This window comes from Aptenodytes patagonicus, chromosome Z (assembly GCF_965638725.1).
Source record: "Aptenodytes patagonicus chromosome Z, bAptPat1.pri.cur, whole genome shotgun sequence".
Classification (NCBI taxonomy): domain Eukaryota; kingdom Metazoa; phylum Chordata; class Aves; order Sphenisciformes; family Spheniscidae; genus Aptenodytes; species Aptenodytes patagonicus.
The window spans coordinates 48,954,708-48,980,417 of record NC_134982.1 but is presented as its reverse complement, the minus strand read 5'-3'; the positions used below and the strand labels follow the sequence as shown (position 1 = coordinate 48,980,417).

Sequence of the window (25,710 nt, the reverse complement as noted above, 5' to 3'; positions counted from 1 at the left end):
AAATGCGTAACTAGAAACACATGAAACAATAGTTAACAAATTGGTTTGTTCAGTTTCCAGACCTTCTAAATTTTTCCATGGTGTATTGTGTGTGATCTTGCCATTTTAAATTTTCTCTGATATGGTCAGAAAAAGTGTATTCATTTCTTCCTTTTTTTTTTTTTTTTTTTTGTACCATAAACATTAAATAAATTAGAAAAAAATCACTCCTAGATTAAGTTATGGCCTAGATTTTGGTCTGGACCATTTATAAGCTTATATATATAAAATACTGTAATGAAACGGGTGTGGGGGGGAACTCAACAACAACAAAAAGTCTTCATTACTAACATAACGTACATGGGAAAAAAGAAACCAAAACCACCCCCCCCAAAAAAACCTCTCCATCCTTCCATGTTAAATGACTGTCTGTGGGCTACTACAGGAAAAGAGCTTGAGGTTATAAACCATTTATAAATATCAACTCAATCCTCAGGAATAAAGATGCAAATGGAGTGTTAGAATTATTAAGAAATGAATAGAGAATGAGACAGAAAACCTCATTACCCCACTGTGTAAATATGTGTTTTGTGCATGTCTTCAGTGCAGACCTGATCACCCATTTCAAAAATGATACAATAAAACTGGAAAAGATTCAGAGAATGATAATTTAAAAGATTAAAAAGGGGACAGCTGGTATGAAAGAAATGACTGAATAGACTGGGATTCTTTGGCCTGGAAAAGAGAATACTGAGTATGGATGCAACAGAAATCTGTAAGCACAGCGGCGTGAAGAGAAAGGAGGTCAGTTGTTCATTGCCTCTACCAGTACAGCAGGGCGGGAATCATGTACTCAACAAAACTCATCCCTTTGGGGATGTTTATTCTGAGTAGGCTGCTTAAACCTGTCCTTTGAAAACTAAATGAGGGATGCATCTTACAGTGTAGCATGCCTGACTGTTCCTTGTACATAATGCATTCAGAAAAGAACTCAGTCTGATCATTATAGAAGTATCTTTACAGTGATGAAGATAATGGTCAGTATTGTCACTAAAATAAAAATATTTTATATAAAAGGTCATATAGATTTTCCATCAAAGAAAAAAACCTTGCTAGTTCAAATAATTAGGGATGCTGGCTATAACAAAATAAACATTCTATGTTTGATAGTATTCCCAAATACAGAAAATTTAACTTGTTCTTTCTTTCAATTAATTGTACCAAGGGTTTGTATCATATAGTAAAGACATTCTTGACACTCAGTTCTGGATGTTTGAAATGGATAACCATGCTGTGGTATTTTCCATGGCTCTTATCTGTTTAGACAATGTTTATCATAATGCTATTATAATTTGTTTGAAGATAGATTTAGTTGTTCATATGGAGTCTGCATTACAGTTTGGTTAATAAGTGTTGTGTGGAGTTGAAATTACGTTTGCATTCCACTATGTCATACTCAGACGGCAAATATTATTCAAGCTGAAAAATCTTGCATAGAAAATACCTAACATAGAAAAGAAATTATTCTGAAATGGTAAAGAACCTGTAGCAATTTGTGTTTAGTAACGCCAGAAGTTCATAGTCTTCTATAGCTAATCTAGAGCTAAGATTTAAAAAAAAAAAAATTAAAAAATCCACTGTTAGAATTATTTTGTGCAAGATCTTGTCTTTTGAACAACTGTGACCCCTCCAATTCTATTTGTGATGGTGAGCCTTAGGAACATGAAGTACATTGCCTCTGGTGATGTAGACAGGAGAAGCTGAAAGCTTTAAAGATACTTTCATGAATGCCAGCAGGAAAAATCAGACCTCATACTGGTAGCTTCTGTAAGACTGGAAAATCTGCATGGTCTCAGGTGACTGATAATTGCAAGGCAATAATGGGGGGGGGGGGGGGGAGTAAATATAGTGAACATAATGTAAATAAATTGCAAGGCAATAATAATAATGATTTTTTTTTTTAATTGTTGAAGGGAGGACAATCTTAATAATGCACAGCACAGCTGTACTTTGGGTTAGCTCATAACTTTCTTAACGATAAGAAGTTGAGTCCACTAATGTGTTTAAATTTTTGGTTAAAGATGGTTCAATCAAGTCAGTTAACCTCAAAATCATATACAAACAGCTTTGATGCAGAGAAATAGATGTCATTTGGCCACTGTGAAAGAAAAAATTGTCATACACCCTTTTACTGAAGGTTGAGCTAACTCATATATTTTAATATATTTAAAATTACCAGGAACAAATTGAAACATGAACATTTTCATGTGTGACTTTACCTTAGTTTCCATTCTTTCACATCCATATTTTCAAAAAGGACTCCATAGCCAACCTATTGGAAAGAACTTCTTAAAAAATAAATAAAAAGACAAAAGACAAATGCATTTGCTGTATATTACTTGCTTGGCAATCTTAAATTAAGATTTTTTAGTTTGTTTATAGTGCATACTTCTTTTCTCCCTTTCAAAAAAATAATGGAAAAGTATGCAGGTAGGAAACAGACTTTAAAAATAAGAAATATAAATACTTTTTTTTTTTTTAAACGGAACAGAGGAGATCAAAAGGAAAAAAAGAAAACAAAACCCAAACCTCCAAACCCACAAACTAACTTTCTGAAAATAGGAAGATGAGAAATAAGTAAGACTGCCAAATTCTAGTTTGCTGTAATGAAACAATAAGAAACAGCTATGTTCTTAATTGGATTAAGTATCCATAGCTAATTTCCTCACAAACAGATTTTATTTAAGGAGGGCTTGAATGGTTGATTAATCTTGCTTGTTTTCCTCAGTCCGGATGAAGCAGACTGCAATTGTTCTAACTTGCATTATTGGTTTCTTATGGCTCATTTTCCACATATTTTGTTCTTTCATCTAACATGTTTTCCTTTCTATTTTTTTTCTAATTTCTGTAATGAAAATTTATACTTTAATGTTTTAACTGAAAATACTGTCCTCAAAAGAATGATTTCAAAATGTTGTCTTAGCCTTTTCTTCATGTGAGGTCAGATCTTCGCTTTGTAAAAAAGCAGTCAGTTCAGGTGAAATCAGAGGAAATATGAAGTGGTTATAGCTGAGCAAAAATGATCACTTAGACATGCGTTAGGATATTAAACATTCTGGATTTAACAAGTAGGTTTTTACTGGTGTTTTCCCTTTTTTTACACTCCAGAACCAAGGTACCTTCAAAGAAAGCTTCTGTTTGTCCCCCTTTCCGTCACTGATAGTGCCCATCATTAATTTTCACACTTGGTTTTGATCATCTATGGGAGGTTATTTTTAACATGGCAGGGGTGTCTCTAATACCATCCTATTTCAGGACTTTCTGAGGGAATACATCAATTCTAACAGATTTTTGGTGATACAGATTGCAATTCCACTCATAACAACCTGTATTTTCACTCAAACTTCCCTGTATTTTCCATAGTAAGATTTGGGGGTCATATTTGAAGTACAGTTTGTGTAGGACAAATTTTTGTCTGTATATGTGTGTAGCTTGTAGGCCATATACTCCCACCTACTTACCTGGCTGAAGATGAACATCATGGGAACGAAGCTCACATAATAGTGTAGAACAAATCTCTGTCAGCACAAGAGTGGACGTTTTGTAAGGGCTGCAAAGAGAAGCATGCAAAAAAGCACCCTGAAGTGGTCTACAAAAACACAGCTGGTTATTATAACTGCAGTGTTCTCCCATGCTGAGACACTGCCTGCCATTCAAGTTGAAGATGTATTCATATGACTTGGGGCAACCAGCAAGGATCTCTCCATGAGCAGCTCAAAGCTTTGAGATTTGTTTTCCTGCTTGCACAGCTCTGATGAGTTTTCTGTTAATTTGGCTTTGCTGAGCTGGATTTCAGTTTCTTGGGCCATAGCTATCTGGCCCAAATCTCTAGAATCAAGTTAATGTTTAGATTTATAATACTGCTTGTAGGTTTGGTTAAGTGATTAGAAAAGTTATGACTGGGACAAAATAGAAACTGATGGTTCTGTTTTTATTGTGGTCTTCTGGCAGAGACCTCAGAACAAGCTGAATGAGGTAATTTACTCCTTTGTGAAAATAATAAAAACTATGCTGTAAAACCATGGAATAGTCCTAAACAGAGTGGAATTTGAAGAGAGATGGAGTTTCTGAATGATGGTCCTCAATCCAGTAAGGTCTAGAAAGTGACTTACTAAGAATATAAGCTGCCAGGAGACTTTATAGGAGGTCCTGGTCAGAGAAAGAGCCTGAAAAGAAAGTATGTCATAAAAGTTAGGTAGCAGCGTAGCCCTTTGTGCCTGCAAGCTCAGGTGGGAGCAGCTCTTTGTTTGGGAATAGAGGGGTCTGTCCCTGGAAGAAACCTTGCTAAAAACTTTCTTTATTTTTATGTCTCTAAAGCAACATGTAGCTTACCTCTGTCGTGCAAGGGAACTAGCTACAAACTTCATGGAAGATTATTACAACATCTAATAAGATTCTATGGACTTTTTTTTAATTAGCACTTAAAGATGTTCTCAACATTCTGCACAGTAGGTCTAAGTGGGGATTTCATGGAGTGGAGCATCCCCAAACTCAGAGCCAAGCATTGAGCAATTTGGACTGAGTGCTCAAGCGGGGCTACACTGGAGTCAGTTACAAGGTCCTTTACAGGGCAGTGGATATTTTCTCTTGTTTCCAACAACTATATACTTTCATTTGTTAGAACTATTTTGATTAATGAACTACACTATTGCCATTTTTTTATTATACTCTTCTCTTAAACCTCTGTCGTGTTACACACATGTACATGCACAGATATGCACAGATGGGGACAGACTTCAGCTGCAGAATTTTCTCTCTAGATCTTTAGCAGCTAAAAGCTGTTAGAGCCACCTCAGACCTTAGGAGCAAGTGTCAGAAAGACTTGATTTATCCATCTAATATGATGGTGAGGAGTAGTTATTTTGGGGTGCTGGCTGTCAAGGTTAAAGGAGGGAAAGGAAGGCATATAGGTGGGGATCATGTTGAATTAGTTCTATTAGATTTTTTTTTATTATTATTTATTATTACACACAGAAATTTGTAAATTCAGTCTGAAATAAAAATTCTTTTTTATTATTTATCACTGTCAAAATATCCAGTCATGCCAACAACATAAATGATACAGCACATAATCTCACAGACAGTCCATGTTCAAAAAGAAACTTTCATAACATTTATCTGTAAATAACAAATAAACTGCAGAATAATTAAGTCTGTGTGTTTGTGCTTCATGTTCATTTATCAGCTTCAGTCATCCCAGCTCCTAATTATGGCCCTAGAATTTTTTTGTTACCTGTGAAAGAACCATTTTCTCCTCAGTTTCCTTTCTGTGTCTTCTACCTCTTTGGCAAGATGAGTAAGACTCCTGGTTTACAGTCCTGTGTATGCTAAAAGCTGATCAGTACGTAAACTTCCAACTTCTAGAATGGCCTTCCTTCTATGAGAGATGCTAATTTAAATCTCTTTCTTTACCAACTAATAAGAAAAGACCAGGCAGACTGGCAGGCAACATGATCACATAAGTCTCTTTAGATATGACAGAGGTCTGAAGAAGTCTTGTGCATTTGTAGTGATTATTGCTCTGGTAGGGTTCCCCTTAGGATAAGACTTCACACAGACCTGATGACAGATAAAACTTCACACAGACTTAATAACAAACCAAGTGAGTATATGTACTGAAAGCAGAGTCTGAAAAATTCAGTTCTTTTTTTTTGATTTTTCAGTTCTGAGTTTCAGTTAATAATATTTTAGAATAAATAAATAAATATAGAAATACACATATCTCAAGAAAACCCATGTTTTAAGCTATCCTATGTAGCTTAAAATAACAAAAGTATTATAAAAATGGTAACTTATTTTAAAAGTTACATGAAGAAATGACTTAATACTTACTAAATTCATGTTTGTGATGAAGCCTTACCATCCCTTATTGTATTGTGTGCTTCCTGCTTGTTATTTTTTTTTTTTTTAATGTATATTTAGTCCAAATTTTTATGGGGAATACATTTTAAAGACATTTACCAAATATGTGATATTGTTTATAAATATACTTTTTCAGCAGCTTCTTACGTTATGGTGTGAAAAAATGAATTTACAAAGTGTGACACATTAATATTTTAAATACAACATGAATGACATTTTCAGTTAAAAAGTATTAGAAATCTTTTAGTCACTCTGTGTTGTATGGAGATAATTTGAAATGTAGTTTGGTAGCTGACGAATGATTTTCATATTCTGACAGATCTAAAAATATATATAATTGATACCCTATTAAATTGTCGTGTCCTTTTCCTGTACTTATTTTGACATCACTTCTGATTGCCAAGATGTTAATTTGCCAAGCAGAAGCAGTATCCTTTTATAATTAGCTTCATCCTTGATTTAGTCAATGATGACAAAGGTTTTTGGAAGCAAACAATTCCTTGTTTCAAAGAGAAGGTGCCTATTATAAAGACCAGACTATATTACAGAAGGAAATCAGTACTGATTTAATCCAAAACTTGATGGTCATAAGTAAAAAAAAAAAAAAAAAAAAAAAAAAAGTACATAATGTAGCTGTCACGGAGTAGGAACTGACTAATTTTTTAAATAAATTAGATACTGAGTTAGAAACTTACATCTTGAGAATGACTGAGTTGACTTCTGTGAGCACTTCCAACTGCTTTAAGTGGATCACTCACTATCAGATGGGCTGCCTGTGTGAAGTGATGAAGGTTTTCACCTCTTTCCTTTCCCTGACTGTTCTTCCACCCCTAGTACTTGTAAAACACACTGGTGAATTAGTCTCTAATTGTTCAGTTAATTATATTGTATTACTGTCTAGAAGTTTGTTTTTAACCTTTGCAGTCTTGGTACTCAAAGGCAATGATTCCTATTTGAGTTGCTGAATTTTGGTCAGGCAACTTCTTGCTTGATCTTTGTGTCTTGATTTATTTGTTTCCAGATTTGGGTCTTCCTTAGGAAATAGAATAGAATTTCTACGGTAGCACAAACATACTGAAATTCACTGATCAAAGGCAAGGAATAAGCTGGGTTTTTTTTATCACTGTAGTGATAAAATAGTTTTTAAAACTGGGTTCACTGGACCACCCCCACGGTCATATGGCAGTAATGCTCTCCTTATTTCTTTTTGTTCAGATGAAATAAAAATACTAAATAAGCTTAAGTACTTGCTGTCCTTACCAGTGAATTGTGAATTAAACTGTATGTGCTTAGTGTCAGTTGTAAATGAAAGAGAAAACAGTCCTCAGTAGAATTACTTTTCTCTGATGCAACCTGTATTTATAAAGTGGATTAAGAATACTTTTACTAATATGCATCTCTGCAACTTTATGTTTCCTTCATTCAGGTGAGGAGTAATTTTTAGATAGATTTTGGTGTTTATTACATGAGTCACATGATAATTTGGTTTGTTTTTTTTCAAGAACCCCTACAGGAGATTAAAAAAAAAAAATTAGAGGAGCCTGCTACTAGAACTCAAATTTAGATTTGTATCTGAATTCCTTCAAGTTCTCAGATAGTTAGATCTCAATTTGAGTGCATTTCAAAAGCATTTCAGAATCAGTTTATTTGTTCAGATGCATTGTTTGCTCTAGATATATGAGGCTAATTCTCCATTCCTGCCTTGCACTTAGTTTTTTCCAGATGCACAGAGTAGGTAGGGATGACTAGTAAACTAGAACTATCCACCTGAGACAGCTTTATTTATACCCACTCTACAGCACCAGTGTGCACCAAAGCCAGTTTAAAGATGTTACAATGTAAGCAAGATCCATTAGGTTGAAATATTACAAAAAATCCAAGGCAGTAAAAATTAATCTGTCTCACACACTTTCTTACAGACTACTTCAGGTTTCTATACATCTAAAAATCATCTAAAGTTGCTATTAAAATTAGTTTGAAATTAAATCTCTTGTGTCACAAATATATAGTGAAAGAACTAACATTCTTATTGTTGATATTCTTGTAGAAGAAAAGAGTATTTTATGGAGCTCTACGTTCCACAAACAATGTCTACATTAAAAAAAAAAAAAAAGTAGTAAAATTCTATTTTTTCCTCAATATTTAGTTATTGCTTTCTTTTCCTACCCTACAGAAAGCCATGAGATGCCATCCATCCCCAGTCTTGGTTTAAAGAATGCATTTAGGAGCAGTTTCAGTGCACTGTGGAATGGTACTCTTTCTCTTAAAAAAGCTATTCCCACATGGATTGTTTAGAATATCTAAACTTACAAAATAAAAATTAATATCAAGACTACACTTGAGCAAAGAAAAATCTAGCTGGAAAGATGTGACCACCCATGTACCTGTAGTCATTTGATCACAATTTCCAGTTTTGCAATGCACAACTGACTGCTTCTCATCCTTCAAGCTCTGTCATAAATGTTAGACAAAAAAGATATTAAAAATTCAGGAAATTATGATAATAGAAGCTGCAACACTTGTACTTCAGCAGAGCTGTGTGGCTTTGATTTTGTCTCATAAACATGTTGCTGGCATGAGAGCTTTCCTCTAGGGGCACCATGCCAAGCAAGTGAAAAGAGAATTTGCTGGTTCCTCCATTTAAGGAGGATCATTTTTAATGTAAAGAACCATACTTCATATTGATCATGCCTCTTCAATAACACTTTATCCAGTAGGCAGTTAATTATTGAAAGAAAATGGTTGAATATCTAGGAGTAAATGTCTTGTAGCGTGGACTTTGCAGTCTATACTAGCCCCCACCCACTACAAACATTTTTCTCACTGGTCTGTATTTTAGCTTTAACCCTTAACTGACAGATGTACACATAGAGATGCAATTAAATGCTTGTTATGATTACATAAACTAAAGACATTAACATGACAAGTTGCCGGCTCTATTCCCATATATTCAGTCACCTCCACTGAAGAAGCAGAGTGATGGTTACTCATGTCATGTGCACTAAATGGAATTTATTCCCATTTACCCCATGTAAGGTCTGATTCCTGATTATTAGAGCTGAAACACCTTGAAAAACCCTTGAAATCTCAAACTGAGTGCTATGTCTATCCTGTTGTAACAACGAGTAACAATGAACACAGTTCATACACCTGTGTATTCTTACTCTGGGCTTCTTGTGATGCATTTCTCACTTGCTTTATCACCATTAGCATGGAGCTAGATTTGAGTAATATTTGCAGTAACACTAGGGACTATAAAGCAAATATTTAAATGCCTACCTTTGAGATAAATTGACACCAGTGTAATTTGGATTTACAAGCAGTATGTCATTTGACATGACTGCATTCTGTATTTTTAAACTTGGGAAACAGCAGTTGGGACAATTGAAGTAAAAACATTATGAGCTCCTGATGCAATTTGCATTTTTTTTTTCTTAGCAAACAGAGAATATGAAGTAAAATGTTCTGTAGAGGAGGCAAGATTAGTGTTCAATGAGGCTGATCTGGTTTAGCTTTTCTACAGAAATTAACGTATCAGAATTATTGTTAATACTCTACTGGTACCTTACATTCCTTCTACTTTCCACCAGATAGCCTGTTATGAAGAAAGCTGGTGACCATCACTGATGTGTCTTCAGGCCAGGAACCATGTCATATTTTCCCTGTGATCAATGGAGTTATTCAAACTTATAGTTGCAAAGAAACTGTGTCATAGTCAAAGAAATGAAAGCATACCTTTGTTTGGCTTGATCTGCACATATGCCACAGGGTCGACAACTCTGAGCAGTAGCCACAAAGACTAAAATAGTCTTCTTCCATCTCTATTCAGAAATCTAATTTCATGATGTTTCTGCAGAGACCTTCTTCATTCTCTTTTTCCCCACTGTGTGGGCAGCCAACTTGCTCTCTGCCTGCCCTTCCCACAGCTGATGGGCACAACCATCTCAGTCATTTCTCCTTTCCCTTCCACAATCACACCATTTGCTGAGGTTTGCAGGTGTGTCTGTTCCCAGTCCATCATGTGTTCTTGATTGCTTTCATTGCATGCCATACTTGCTAGTCACTTGTATTTGCTAGTCATTTATTTGTATTTAAATGCACAGGAATATAGGAAAGGCTGAACTAACATTATTTTGCTGCTTAGAGTACCCAAATCTGTTGGTTAGACTAATGCTGGATTCTGTGTCAGACACAAAATTTCCATGTGACAAATACCTAGGGACTTGGTAGTATTCCATTCACTAGTTAAAAAATCCTACTGTGGCTTTTAGGACACATCCCCTGGGAGCAAGAGAGCACTCTAGTAAGTGTTCCTAAGTGATCTAGCATGTTTACAGTGCAGGCTTTGCAGAAACCCCAGTTATGGGATCTCTGCTTTATATTTCTGAGGCATCAGATGCCTGCTAGAGTAGTAGTATGTCTGTAAGTACATTAGCTATTAAACATAGCTAAGTCTCTCATGCTGTGGATTTTCTCTGCTTTTTAAAGAAAACCCAGAAGATACAAATGACTCTTATTTTCTTTTCAATATGAGCAAATACTTGTGTTTGTGCTTTGTTCTGTTTTATCCTATGTGCATCATGTAGGATAAAGATATTAAGATACCAGTGGTAAATCTAGACAGAAATATAATTGCAAGTGATGGTATTAAACCTTCCAGTCTTCACTGAAGCCTGGATTGAGAATGTCTGTCTTTAATCATAATCAGAAGGAAGTTATCATAGTGTCCCAATACTTGACTTAAATTGTTTTTTGTTTTTTTTGGGGTGTTGGTTTTTTTTTTCTTTTTTTAATCCTCCAAGAAGGAAATAAGAGTGTTTTCATCTGACAATTTCACAACTTCTAATTCAAGCTATGAAGATAATGAAGGTAGCTCAAACCGCATGTTTTATTTTTTTCTCTGAAAGCATGAAAACTAGAAGTCTATTTTATTTTGACTAATGAATACATATGGACCACTGCAATTCTCACATAACCAATTGACTCCAGGGCCCAGGTTTTTCATCTGAACACCAAATGCTTCATATATAAATCCAGCCATGTTTTTCATCCCAAAATGAGGTAAGTCTTGTTGCCTACAAAACAGAAGAAAGAGGACTTGATGAAAATGAAAGCCTTGCATAAACATAGTAAACCGGCTGAAAATGGAAAATCTGTTGAAAAAAATTATATATTGAAGTTACATGGGGGAGAATATAATGGTGTTCATCTGCTTAATCCTTTGTATTTGGTTACATTAAGCAAGTGGTAAGTTTTAACCTTTATTTTCATCTGAACGATCATTTCAATACCTGTATCAGTTAGGTGTAGCTCTGATTTTGCTATGCCTTTGGTTTCTATAAAAGTCTATCAAGTAGTCTTAGTCTACTTCAATGCAGGTGTGTTACCACAGAAGAAAAGTGGTCAGCCAGAAGTTTGATTAACTAGATGAGGGATAGTTAGAGAATGTCAGCAGGAAACTTGATTTTGGGGTGTTATCTTGTTGTCCTATCTATTTTCAGTGTGGCTACTGTGAATGCTGACATTTCTGGAAAACTGAACCTCTGCTTTTGTAGTCCAAATGTTCTTAACAGGAAATATTTTACACATTGGATTTACTTTTTCCTAGTCACTGATAACTACTTCTGAATGCAACCTTAATATATATTTGCTGATCATTTCTGCTAAATTTTAATACAGAATTAGTATACAGAAAGGGTCTTATTGTTTACAGTCTATCTGAAAAGCCTAATCTCTTCAGCAAGTTTCTCTGGGGTTTCATTTTGTAGTATCTTTCAACAGAGTAAAGCAAACAACATGGAAGCTGCTTGCTTTTGAAAGTTTTTCTTATAACCACAATGGCAAGCACTGTGTAAAAAGAAAAGTTATAATTTGCCACGGAAGTTTTTGGTGAGATGGGTGAAATATTTGATTAATTTGGAAGTTGTAGCAACATAAGAAACTGATTATCATTATGTTAACTTAGCATGTTATACACTATTGTGAGTCCATAATGATGAGTTACAGAAGAATTCATATACAGGTATTTCTCTAAAGTTAGAAATGGTGAGACTTCATATATGAAAAGCCATAAAAATAAATTTAGTAGGAAGCCTTTTTAGTGAACTCTTTTATTGTCTATGACCCTCAGGACATAAGAGCTACAAAGCATTTTCTCTGCCATTTCTATGTTGCATAGTTAATGAAGTTGTCTTCCCTTCTTTCTGGTCATTTAATTTCATTTCAGAGCAAAGTGTGAAATTGTATGCAACGGAATGTTATACTGTAATATTAAGACAGTTTTTTTTATATTGCTTTGAGCAAACAGGATTCCCACATACTGTTTTGACATTTCAGTAGAAGTACTGCTGTTGCATCATAGCTATTTTAGTTATAAATTACCTGGATTATCTTTATTTCTTTCTGATAGTGTCTGTGCTATGCTATGTGCTGAATCCTGAATCCTGATTCAGGATAATCATGAATAATCATGATATCCTGATTCCTACCTGAATTCCATATAATGAGAAATATACCATCCCCCAAAATTTTACAACCTTTAACATGTAAATATGTGAAATAGACAGGTTGAATAGTTTACTGCTCTTTGAAAATGTTTCATAACATTTATGGAGCTTATTATTTCTAAGTATGTAAACATATTTGATTTGACACTCAACATTAAATGCCATTAGTAAAAACATTTATTTACTCAGCACAGTAGTGGTTAAACTTCAAACTGATTTGAAAGTAGAAAGGACAGTTACACTGTTGCACAGATTCAAAGTTCAATGTGTTTATATTTTGCAGATTTTTTCAAATGGATTTATTAAAAAAAAAAAGTGAAAACAAATTGTCATAACACTTCCATTAAAAAGTGGCCACTACCTTCAGAGAGGGTAATGACAGTTACCTTTAGAGTATCAGAATCCAAATTTATAGACTACAGTTCCATATTTTTAAAAGTATATATATTTTCATTTCAGATAAAGAATTAGCTAATCTTTGAAAGTCGTTGAGGATAAAGATTGTTTAGAATTCTAGTAATACTATTATGAAACACATTCACATTTTCAATTTTCAGGGAATGTCTGTGAGGTACATGTGCTTAGGTATTAATAAATAAAGCATAGTAGTTTCATAATTACATATTAGGAATTAATAAATAAGAGTTGATTTTTTTTTAAGGGAGGATTAACAAACCTCAGTGTTGTGCCCAGTTGTGTTAATACAAGGGCTCCCTCCAATGGCGACAGGATACTTCACATACAATTTATTGCTACATATGGATGAATGAAACAGGATATAAGGTAGATGGAAGAATCCAAAAAAGTTGTTGTCTTTAGTGGTTTACATTAAGATATTTTTAATGCATACGTTAGTCCCTACACCATGACATCTAGACAATGAAATACCTTTTCATTTCAGATCTGCTGAAGAGGAAAAAAAAGAAAGAAGAAAGACATTGTTTGTATTAAACACATTTCCAAAGGAGCATGGCTAACTGGTGATAGATCTCTGCTGGCTAGGAATAGCAGCTATTCAAGGGCCCTAGATTCATACCCTACCTACACAACCCTGCAATGCTGTTGAACAAATGGGTATCCAACTGCTACTGCTGCAAAAAGAACCAAAAAACCACAAACTTTTATTGTTAGCTTATTTTTGAGATATTAAAATCTTCCTCTTCTATATTAATATGAAAGCAAACCATTTCAAATTTTGTTTCATAAAAAGAAAAAGAAAAAAACAAACAACAAAACAGAAAGACAGAAAGAATCTCTAGTACTGGGTCCATTCAAAAATGTCAGCTTTGATAAATTACCTGGTAAGCACGGTCTCCTCTTCATCTCCTACTTCTGGAGCTGTTCTCTTATGTGAAGGTACGCTGATATTCCACTCACACAGGCAAAAAAGAGAAAGAAGCATGACATAATATCCCAGTGAATAAACCACTCACCCAATGTGAAGAAATACCAGAAAGAGATAGACTTAAAGAAAATTGGTACAGTTTACGCCAGTATCCTGTTTCTGACTGACACTGGTGGAAAACTGTAAGAACAAAGTGAGGATTTAGTGAATACTCATCAGGTATGGTCTCCAAGGTAGCTGTGATTCATGGCTTACTACTTCCCAGGAAGAGAAACTGGTAAAGATGATAGAAGTGGTACAAACCTGCACCACCATCACCAATGGCACACACCGGAAAATCCACATTGTTTAGCTTTAAGATCAGGATTGAAATAAGAAGTCTGAAGAGGAAAGATAAGCCCAGCATTTTTACAGAGAAAAACAAAAATTTGGGCAAAGGAGAAGAGAGGACTGAAAAGGGAGTATTTCACATGATCAAACATCAACTTAATATTCAGATAGTTTTGAAAGGAATGTATATCTCTGAGGGGTGGTTTGTGTGTCAAGTTTTTGGTTCACTCCCTTGCATTGCATTGGAGATGTTAACACTATTAGTCTCCACAGCACAGAGGAGCTGGACCTGGAGATCTGAGCCTCACAGAGGTTCCACTGGGATTTCAGTGTCTAGTGTCACGTTATGAACTCTGTTTTTTTTGCCTCTCACCACCCGGCTCATAAAAAGTCCACACAAAAGCTCCATTTTATAATGGGAAACTGAATATCACAGAATCACAAAATGGTTGAGATTGGAAAGGACCTCTGGAGGTCATCTGGTCTAACACCCCTGATTAAGCAGAGTCACCTAGAGCTGGATTGTCCAGGAACATGTCCAGAGGGCTTTTGAAGTTCTCCAAGGATGGAGACTCCACAATCTTTTAGGGCAAACTGCTCCAGGTCTCTGGAAAAAAATAATTTCTTTACAGTAAAAATGTTTCCTTATGTTCAGACAGAACTTCCTGTGTTTGAGTTTGTGCCTCTTGCCCTGTCATAGGACACCACCAGAAAGAGCCTGGCTCCATCTTCTTTATGTCCTCCTTTCAAGTATTTATATACATTGATAGTATGGCCCTGAGCCTCCTCTTCTCTATGCTGAACAGCTCTCTCTGCCTTTCATCCTATGGGTGACGCTCCAGTCCATCATCTTTGTAGCCCTTTCCTAGACTCTCTCTAGTATGTCCATTTCTCTCTTGTAGTGGGAAGCCCACAACTGGACGCAGTACTCTAGGTATGGCCTCACCAGTGCTGAATAAATGGGAAGGATCACCTGCTGGCAATACTTTGTCTAATTCAGCCAAGGATACCATTAGATTTTTTTGCAATGATGACACATTGCTGGCTCATGTTTAAATTGGTGACTTTGCACTTCCCTGTGCTGAATGTCATGAGGTTCCTATTGGTCCATTTCTGCAGCCTGTTGAGGATAGCAGCACAACAGTCTGGTGTGTCAGGCACTCCTCCAAGTTTTGATGTCACCAGGAAACTTGCAGAGGGTGCACTCTGTCCCATCATCTAGATCCTTAATAAAGATTTTAAACAGGACTGGATCCAGTATTGACCCCTGGTGTACACCGCTTGTTAATGGGCTCCACACAGATTTCGTGACACTGGTCACCACTCTCTGGGCCCAACTGTTCAGCCAGTTTTCAAATACAGCAGAATTAAAGTCACCAGTGGAGTCTACGCTTTTACAACACTTGTGTACAAAGCCAAGTGTTTCTTTTGCATCTGGTCAGAGTAACTAGTAACTTTTATAACCACAAGTATTAGAAAACTCTGTCTAACAACCCCGTAGTTCTTTCATACATCCCATATAGGCATTCAGTTCTGTTTTGAGGTTTGATGCATCAGTGTCAGGAAAAGTGATGGAGTAAAAAATGTTTGTCAAAAAGTCACAGATGAGAAACTTTATATAAGAAGGATGGCACTAACAGCGGTATGCAGCCTGTCCAGCTGTTTGCTGGGTCATTTTACTAAGGTGGAAGAACATGTTCAAAATTATTTGGATAATATTATATCAATGTGAATATGTTCCTTAACATGAGCATTACTAGACTTGGTTTACAGAGTAAAGAAATTAGATTGTTGACAGGACACCTAGCACAGAGAGTTTACAGAGATGTTATCAACTAAGAAAAAGTAGTTTCTGAATTTCACCTTTTACTTATATTGAAGCTTGTGATATTCACCTTTTAATAAAAATTACAGGGACAACAGTCATCGTGCTTCCACATTACCACTGCCAAAGAGGAAATTGCAGTGATTTAAGTCTAGGAGGTGGGAGATACAGTTTTATATAGACATCTGATCAGCTATTTCACAGTGTGCTGAACATTTAACCTGCTTTTTTCTAAATTTTCCTCTCTGAGAATTGGTGATAATGACAACTACTTTTTTCAAGTGTTTTGACATTTATAGAGGTCTCATTAATTTTAGTAGTTGTTTTCTTGCTTCTTTCTGTTCTCTAAAATGTGTTTGCAAATGCTTTTAGTTCAGGCTGTTTCAAGATCATGCATCTTCTTTTTAGTTAATATTATAAGTAAAACATAGGTTCACTGCTTACATAAATCTAAGTACCCAAGTGACTTTTTTAGGAGGATATTGTCAGCAAACAAAGTACAAAAGTAGAATAAAAATAATATGGCATAAAATATAATCCAGTTATTGGTTGAAGGTATGTCATGGCATGCTGATTCCATTATTTTGTTTGACATTTAAATAATTTGGCTTAATTTGGTTTTGATGTTTAGCTGTCCTTTAGCACTTTTAGGCGGAAGATAGATCTAGTTTGCAAGTCTTTGGGAAGAAGTTCATTTTAAACACTGCTCAAAAGAAGGAACTACAAAAGGAACAATTTATCTTTACAAGTTTGTAGAGAAATTGAGTGTAGTTGATATATATTATAGAGGAATTCCACTGGTCATACCCATCTTCTTGCTGACCATTTTAATTGTATGATATATTTCTTGCATCCTTTACTGCCTGTTGTCTTTTATGCTGTGAATTTTAGGAGTTTTTTGCTGTTTAAAAGCTGGAAAACATCCAGAACACTTCTATGGCACTACAATTTGTCATTATTACCAAAAAAAAGAGCTTAAAGAAGTTAAGAAGCATGAATAGGCAAATGACAGGACCATGTAACAGCACATGACTATGAGCTAGGTAATATAAACATGAATATAAGGAGCTTGAGTTTTAAATCTAAGAAGAAATATTAGTAGACAGCAAAGAGGATTAGGTCAGGGTCATACTGGTCAACGAACCAGTTTAATGCAGTAAAGCATTCCCCCTAATGTGCTACCATAAACAGTAAAAAATACTACGGGAGGGAATTGATACCTTGTTCTGGAGTGTTTCAGAGAATTCTTTTGGATACTGAATAATTTCAAATAGTTAGCTATATATAGTAGCTAGAGTTTTATTTTTTCAAAAGATATCCAGTCTCTTCCTGCTTTTCATCATAGTACATGCGAATAATTCACCTTGAGGTGTTCTATAATGAGCAGAGACACAGTTTAGTAACTTCTTATGAGGAGAAGCTATATAAGATAACTATGTATAATGTAATCTTTAATTAAATAAATTCCCTTTCTACATTTCTAGCTCATCATGTATAAAACTGTTAGTAGTGCAGCCGCAAAATAAATAGTGTTTTGAAACATTCTGAAGAGCACTCAATAGTCCGTTTTTGCCATCTGTAATTTTAATAGCACTCAGACATCACTAGTAATTAAATAAGAGATTTGTATTCCTCTTGGTAAGTGAAATTATTTTCTATAAGAAAAAAACAGTACTATTTTCAGTGCTAAAAGCTATAAGATTCCAATTCTGAACTCTTGATCTAATAGTAGAATAAATTATACTTTAATGGGAAATTCTACAGTGCAATGAATTAAGAGATATTTAAAATAAAATGTTGATGGTATTCCTTAAAACATTCTTCATGGACTGCAAAAACACTAAGTGAAAAATATAATTATAGATGAAGTAGTCTTTGAAATCTCTTCTTTCAGAGGATTTTTTAAAATAATTTTTGTTTATTTTTGTTTTTTCAAATAACATTGTGTTCAAATGGAATCATACCTTGTGAATCGCATCGCTCAAGTTTATAATATTAAATGATGAAATCAGTATGCTGCAAATATTTGAAATCTTTTAAGCAAGCACATTAGAAATATCTATATAATAAAAAAACTAACAAATAAACAAAAAAGCAAACAAGCCCAAACTCCATTGTAACTAAGGAAGATGATAGATTGAGAGAACCACTGAATGAAAGGGCAAACATAATATCTTGGGCATGACATCAATATATCTGACACTAATTAGTCATGGTTGCAGCGTGGCAGTGATTTTAAGATCCCTCCACTGTTTTGCTTGGAAATCATGTTATTGCTATAGCTGGTTAGATATTTTTCTTTTAACCATAGCATTGGTCAGATGATGTGTACAACATACAGATGATGTAAATGCATCAGAACTTGCCAGATGGAGTATGCTTCTATGGAAATAGCAGAAGATGTTACAAGCAGTGGACATGGACTGGAACAAGAATTTATGATGGTCTTCTAGCCAAGTTTTTTTCTATCTGGTCTATATTAATCATGTTGTCATTAATATAGAATCATAGAATCATAGAATAGTTTGGGTTGGAAAGGACCTTTAAAGGTCATCTAGTCCAAAACCCCTGCTGTGGGCAGGGACTTCTTCAACTAGATCAGGTTGCTCAGAGCCCTGTCCAGCATGACCTTGAATGTTTCCAGGGATGCGGCATCCACCACCTCTCTGGGCAACCTGTCCCAGTGTTTCACCACCCTCAGCATAAAAAATTTCTTCCTTATCTCTAGTCTAAATCTACCCCCCTTTAGTTTAAAGCCATTCCCCCTTGTCCTGTTGCAACAGGCCCTGCTAAAGAGTTTGCTGCTATCTTTTTTATAAGCCCCCTTTAAGTACTGAAAGGCTGCAATAAGGTCTTCCTGAAGCCTTCTCTCCTCTAGGCTGAACAACCCCAAGTCTCTCAGCCTTTCTTCATAGGATAGGTGTTCCATCCCCCTGGTCATTTTTGTGGCCCTCCTCTGGAACCGCTCCAACAGGTCCATGTCTTTGCTGTGCTGAGGGCTCCAGAGCTGGATGCAGTACTCCAGGTGGGGTCCCACCAGAGTAGAGGGGCAGAATCACCTCCCTCGACCTGCTGGCCATGCTTCTTTTGATGCAGCCCAGGATACGATTGGCCTTCTGGGCTGCAAGCACACATTGCTGGCTCATGTCCAGCTTTTCATCCACCAGTACCCCCAAGTCCTTCTCGGCAGGGCTGCTCTCAATCCCTTCATCCCCCAGCCTGTATTGATACGAGGGGTTGCCCCAAGCCAGGTGCAGGACCTTGCACTTGGCCTTGTTAAACCTCATGAGGTTCACACAAGCCCACTTCTGGAGCTTGTCCAGGTCCCTCTGGATGGCATCCCGTCCCTCTGGCGTGTTGACCGCACCACTCAGCTTGGTGTCATCTGCAAACTTGCTGAGGGTGCACTCAATCCCACTGTCTATGTCACTGATTAAGATATTAAACAGTACTGGTCCCAGTACGGACCCCTGTGGGACTCTACTCATCACCAGTCTGCATCTGGACATTGAGCCATTGACCTCTACCCTCTGGATGCAACCATCTAACCAATTCCTCACCCACCAGAGAATCCACCCATCAAATCCATACCTCTCCATTTTAGCGAGAAGGATGTTGTGGGAGACCATGTCCAAGGCCTTACAGAGGTCCAGATAGATGACATCTGTAGCCCTTCCCATGCCCACTGGCGCAGTCACTCCATCATAGAAGGCCACTAGGTTAGTCAGGCAGGACTTGCCCTTGGTGAAGCCATGCTGGCTGTCTCAAATCACCTCCCTGTCCTCCATGTGCCTCAGCATAGCTTCCAGGAGGATCTGCTCCATGATCTTGCCAGGCACAGAGGTGAGACTGACTGGCCTGTAGTTCCCCGGGTCTTCCTTTTTTCCCTTTTTAAAAATGGGGGTTATGTTTCCCCTTTTCCAGTCAGTGGGAACTTCACCGGACTGCCATATATATATATATGTAGATACATACACACACACCATCCTTCTTTACAAAAGAGGTTATGGTCAGTCAAATTTATGAATATGTGCAACTGTCATGTGTTTTTGTCAATTTAAGGTTACTCTAGTATAGTTCAACTATACATATATGTATACACACACACACAACTATATCTTCAAACAATTCAGAAACAAGACCTGGTGAAAAATATAGCAAGTAACTTATGGCACAGGGCTCCTCACTAAGATGCCACTGCTAATATTTTATAACCAACAGATCTGTCAAGTTTTGCATAAATCATTGATTATAACCAATAAAACCCTAACAATCTTTGATAATTTTATCTATGCAATCATTTTCTTCTAGCCATAATTCTAATCTGGAGATCAAGTAAAGGAGGCAGTTGTCTGGTACAGTGTTTTCTGGTCAAAGTGAAGGACTTTCACACTCATTTTTTCACTTTAACCAAACGGTTCACATCTGTTGACTTTCAGGACTGACTTCAAAACACTAACAATAACTTCCCACAATGGTAATAGGATGAGAAGGAAAAGTCTGAATGTTTGGATTCTTGTGCAGTGAATATTTCATTGACATCGATGTTAATTGTACTGTGTGCTAGGTTAACTTGAATAGACACTCCTTTTGTTACTGAGACAGAAATAGTTAAACTACTATATGAATTTGGGTATAGCTTAAAAGTTATGGGAGAAAATAATTTGGTTTTAACTCCCTTAGTTCTCAGAAGAGCTCAAGATGTATTAAGCCTGCAGCATTATTAGTGTAGTTTGAATGATACTCTAAGGTGAATAAATTGCCAGTAACCTACTGGGATTTCTATTCCCTTCCTGAGGACCCCTGGCACTAATACCAAGTACAGTTTTGGTGTGTGTCATAAGCAGAAAGACTTGTACAGGCAGTTTGGCCTGAGAGTGTTCCAAAACATAACCATCATCATGCAACAACAGCAAGTATTTTATAGGAACAGCTTTCAGTTACTTCACATTGATTTTGTCAACTGCTTTTGCTGGTTTTGGTAGTAGAATTCATAAAACACATGATGAAGCTCAGACCCTTCTTGAGGTACACTAGTACCTCACTGCTAAACTTCCTCTTGTGACAAAATTATCCAGGTTGGGGTCGTGTTCTAGTTCTTGTCATTAAACACGAAATGAGAATTTGCAACTAAGTATACTTATTTAACATAATAATATTTGTATTTAATAGGAAGTAATATTTGTAATAAATAATATTTCTTACAATGGGTACACAATATATGTAAAAACACAGTGCATATAATTTAGTCCTACAGTATGTTTTACAGTGTATATATAATATATTATACAGTAAAAGTTGCGTTCGTAAATAAGCGTCATCTGTTCTAGGTAATCTAAAGCATGGCTCAGTATACACAGTGCATGTCTTATACGCAGCTTTACCTGTGGAGGACTTTTTGACTGGCTGAGGAAGTTTTGACATTATGTTGGTGTTATCCCTGTTACATTTGCTTTCTAGACAGAGAATGGAGAGGGAAACAAAGACCTTCTGTTTTGCCTTATCTTGATGTAAGCTTACCTTCACAATTGTTCTGAGCTTGGTGATGCCCTTCTACACACAGGATTTAACTTTACTAATGCAGTCCGGAGCACATGTTTGATTTCTGATGCCATAATGAACTGAATAATTCTGTCTTCAAAGCAGGGTTAAAATAGCTTGACATAAAGAAGCTATGGGGTTAGAAATTGAGTAGGAGGGTTAAAACATGTTTGAGAGTAGGCCCTCATTTCAAGCTTCAGTACAGCCCAAGGTACTTTTCCTTCATGGAATAAAATAGGCCATGAAGAGCTATCTACTTAGACATCTATGCTGCTGAGTGCCCTTGCTACCGTTTAAGGCTAAACTACAATATAGTGTTTCCATGTTTCAAAAACTGTATTCTTTGAGAAAGATGATATGTCTTCATACTGTTAAAAAGCAGTATAATATAGTATCTGTAAAAGCATCAACTAAGATTCAGTAGGCAGTTATTCTGGAGGGGTTAGCTTTACAACCCTATTAATATTTATGCAAACAATGCTTCTTATGTGTAACATTTATATTAACTGGGGGTCACACTGGGTCTTTTTAACCATCAGATGCCTGTGTAGGTTGAGAGGACTCTACATAATCTAGAATAATGGCATGTTCCCTTTGAGTGATTTGGCACAAGAATGAAGTGATCTGAACAGTCTGAAGAAGGCAGAGGTGGGAGGAAGGAAGCTTATTATATGGTTATAATTGTTGTGTTTTTAAACGATGGCTGGATCTTACTGTGAAATAGTAATCGTGTTCTACTGTAAAGACAGGAGTGTATCTATCACGTTGAATATGCTTCTTCTCTAAAAAGCCTACAAACTACTTTCATATGCTTTGGATATGCCTTTAGTACTGGTAGTCTGGAGAAAAACCTGTCTGATTGCCTCCTCTTTCTCTTTCTTGTGAAAAGGATTAAAACTGAAAAAAGCCCCAAATTATGTATTTTAACCTTTAGAGTGTTTAAAATCAAGCAATAAAACCCATTTAATACTCTACTCAATTGATACATGTTAAAATGTGTTCTTCCCAGATATAAGCTTTGTAAAATGACAGCTAAAAATACTGATTTCTAAACTGACCATTCTGAATGGTTTAAGGAGTTTTTTGAATTACTTCTAGGCTGTTACTGAAGTAAAAAACCTAATTTTAAATTAAGAACACATGGCTTAAGTATACCCTGCAGTAAAAAATCAAGCAATATGCATTCTGTACTCAAAACTTAACAACTAATTTTCATGAGGTGGCTGCCCTCTGAAAATTATTTTGGAAAAAAATTAAATCTTAATCGAACACTTCATTTGCTCACAGTACTCAAACTTCTGGGGCCTGGGTTCTGGTTCAGTCAACAAACTAATTGCCACTTTCATTGGCAGCTATATTTGTTACAGACTGCAAATAAGGATTTGAAAGGACAAGAGGTCTGGAAGGGACTCACCGTCCAAATAGTAGCTCTTCTCTGGTGTTTGTTTTAGGATGTTTCCACCTTCACCTGCTGTGATAGTGAAATTAGAAAGCATGAAGCTGAAAGTGGTGTGGACATTCAGAGTCACTAACTCTCATTGCTTATTATTAGCTTAATAGGTTAGCTGTAATGAACCCGTTCACTAGCTGTTTTCTCTTTCCTTTTGTTGGTTTGTTTTTTTTTTTTTCCTATTGAATGTTCAGAGATTAGAATTTATTAAAATTTTACTAGTACAAGGTAGGGAAAGCGCAAAGATTCATGTATAGGAGGGTAAATAATGAACGCAATGAAGCTCAACTCTGCTTCAAAAACTCATGGAAAGAGAAGCTGTATACCTAAGGTGTTGGTTTTTATATACTTCTGCAGTTGCAATATCTGTGGCTTATGGCTATAGCAACAGTACTGTCCATATATCCAAAAGTGTGTAATCTTTTCAATTCTGCTCATCAAAATATTTCAGAGAGCTATTTCTATCTAATTTATCAGATATTTAGACCCAAAATGTTTGAACAAATTCTTTCTGCTTCACATATCACAAACAGGCAATGAGAAAAAAACCCCACACAACACCTGAACATGTAACCAACAAAATCAGAAGATATTCTCCAGTCTTTAGGATGCTAAAGTTCATGATTACACCTCTTCAGATTTTTTACGTTCTTCTTTATATTTCTCTATGTTTCTTTATGTTTTCTTTGTGTAACAAAAAGGGAAACCAGTCTTATCAGTTAAATACTGCCAAAAAAAAGTTTCTATGATAATACTTTATTTTTTTATAGCTCACCTGGGAAAAAAAGTTGAAATTTAGATTTTTCTTTTTCAACAGAACACTGAGTTAAAATCGTTTTATAATACTCTGGATTCTTTAGTTGGAAACCAGTCTTTCAACACCATGGTCTGTCAGTATAAGAACTTTTTGTATTCAGCATAATACACATCTAAAACAGAGGTTTGCAATGAAATTTATCTAACTTTTCAGTAAGAGGAAATCATAGATCTTACTCTGTTGTCTTATGAAAAAGTATTAGATGGTACAATACTCTGAAATGTCAGGATGGTCTACACATTTTGTGAAAGGCACATTTGGTTTTGAAATGTTTCATTCACTTAAATTTTAGAAGGTGTGAGATTTTTCAGTGAGTGTGGTATCAGTACTAAACATACAAATGACTTAACACTTGATCCAGAAGAATAGACAAGATTGATTCAGCGGTTGTTCCTATGGAATTCACTGACAATTACATTTTATTCCTGTGTTTGACTGTTTGCCATATAAGGGTATAAAATGAAAAGATCAGCAATACTTCCACGTCTTTCTATATTCAATATGGATGTGGCTGATCTCTTTTTCATTTTCTTCTAGGCCTTTTCTGGAAACACAAATGCAGACAGTGTTGTATACTATAAGCTTCAGCATTCCATTAAAGCAAGATTTCTCCGTTTTGTGCCTTTGGACTGGAATCCGAATGGCAGAATTGGAATGCGCATTGAAGTGTATGGATGCACATACAGTAAGTGTTTTGCTGAATCAGCTAAATGAAATGACTATTCATCATTGTCTTTTGCTACCTAAATTAAACTTGAAAATCGAGTTCCAAGCTTAAATTTAATCTTGAATAAAACTCATTCAGTAAGTTTATGTGGAGACTTCACTATTTCTGCATCAGCTAACAATATGTGATGCTTATTTTCCCGTTCTTTCTGTGTTGGAATGAATGGTGTGAACATAATCCAGTAACTGATTTACTGCAAACTCTTTTTTTGATAGTCTTAAAACCTGCATCTTAACATGGTATACTTTCTACCTGAAAGGCTAAATGTGGAAAATGTTTACAGTTTTAAATATATATGGTCTTGGTCCTGAGCCAATAAGAGTACAAATAGATAGACCCAAAAATATACAATTGAAGGATAGTTCAAAGTTGTTACATATTTAAGGGGTACTCTTAGAATAATTCTTGTGTTATTAATAAAACATTAATAACTGATACAAGCATTTGGAAGACAAATACATACGTGTTATGGTTGTAGTGATCTGCTGGACAATGTAAATCTTCCTGTTGTCTTCCTGTTACAGATCTTCATCCTTGGACTTTTTAAAAAATATTCCTCTTAGCAAGTTGTTTACTGCTTTTTATTCTCCACGTCTTTTCTCCAAGAAGGAAACAGAGTTTATTTTAAGCAACCTCTTTAACTGCTTGTTTTAAGTACTTTCATCTGTTGTTTTTTTGTAAGATTTTTTTTTTTTAACTTCTATGCTTAAGTCATGCTTTACAGGGCTGATCTCTTCTGAATGGTCTCCACATATCTCCTATTTCCATTCATTAGTATCTGACTTTAAACTGAACATCAGTAAAACACATCTCTGGTCTTTCTGCCTTAAACTTGGCTTTGTAAAATGAGTAAAAGACCATGAACTAAGGATATTGAAAATTTCAACCGGGCTGCAGGAGATTAGGTCAGCTCAGAAATTAGGTAAACTGCCCCATCCCAGAGAACAGACAGCTCATGCCAGTAAAAGGATGTGAGAAGCTAAAATCACACAGAATTCCTCAGTGACATCTGCCTGGAGACTGGGAACATGACTATGATTCCTAGAACAATCTAATGATACTGCTGTAACTGAGAAATGTGGCCAAGATTCAACTTACCCTCCACTGTTTTAAGTACCTGGAGGTACCATGGAGGCTGAACAGATGTCTTTATCATTCCCAGCTGAAAGCTCAGCTGAGTCGCACATTTGAAATCTCATCTCATCTCTGTGTTACTTGATGAAAGTACATTATTTCCTGTCTCTAAGCTTCTCTGAAAGTCAATCAGC

At 35.8% G+C, this 25,710-nt stretch overlaps 1 protein-coding gene across 2 annotated transcripts in view; it reads left to right on the top strand.

Annotated features, from left to right (window-relative positions):
* Nucleotides 1-25,710, top strand: part of CNTNAP4 (contactin associated protein family member 4) — a 247,180-nt gene that overhangs the window by 126,088 nt on the left and 95,382 nt on the right. For both annotated transcript variants that reach the window (XM_076362422.1, XM_076362421.1), the window contains exon 4: nucleotides 24,253-24,400. In XM_076362422.1, coding sequence (XP_076218537.1) covers nucleotides 24,253-24,400 — 148 coding nt within the window. The remainder of the gene's footprint in view (nucleotides 1-24,252; nucleotides 24,401-25,710) is intronic.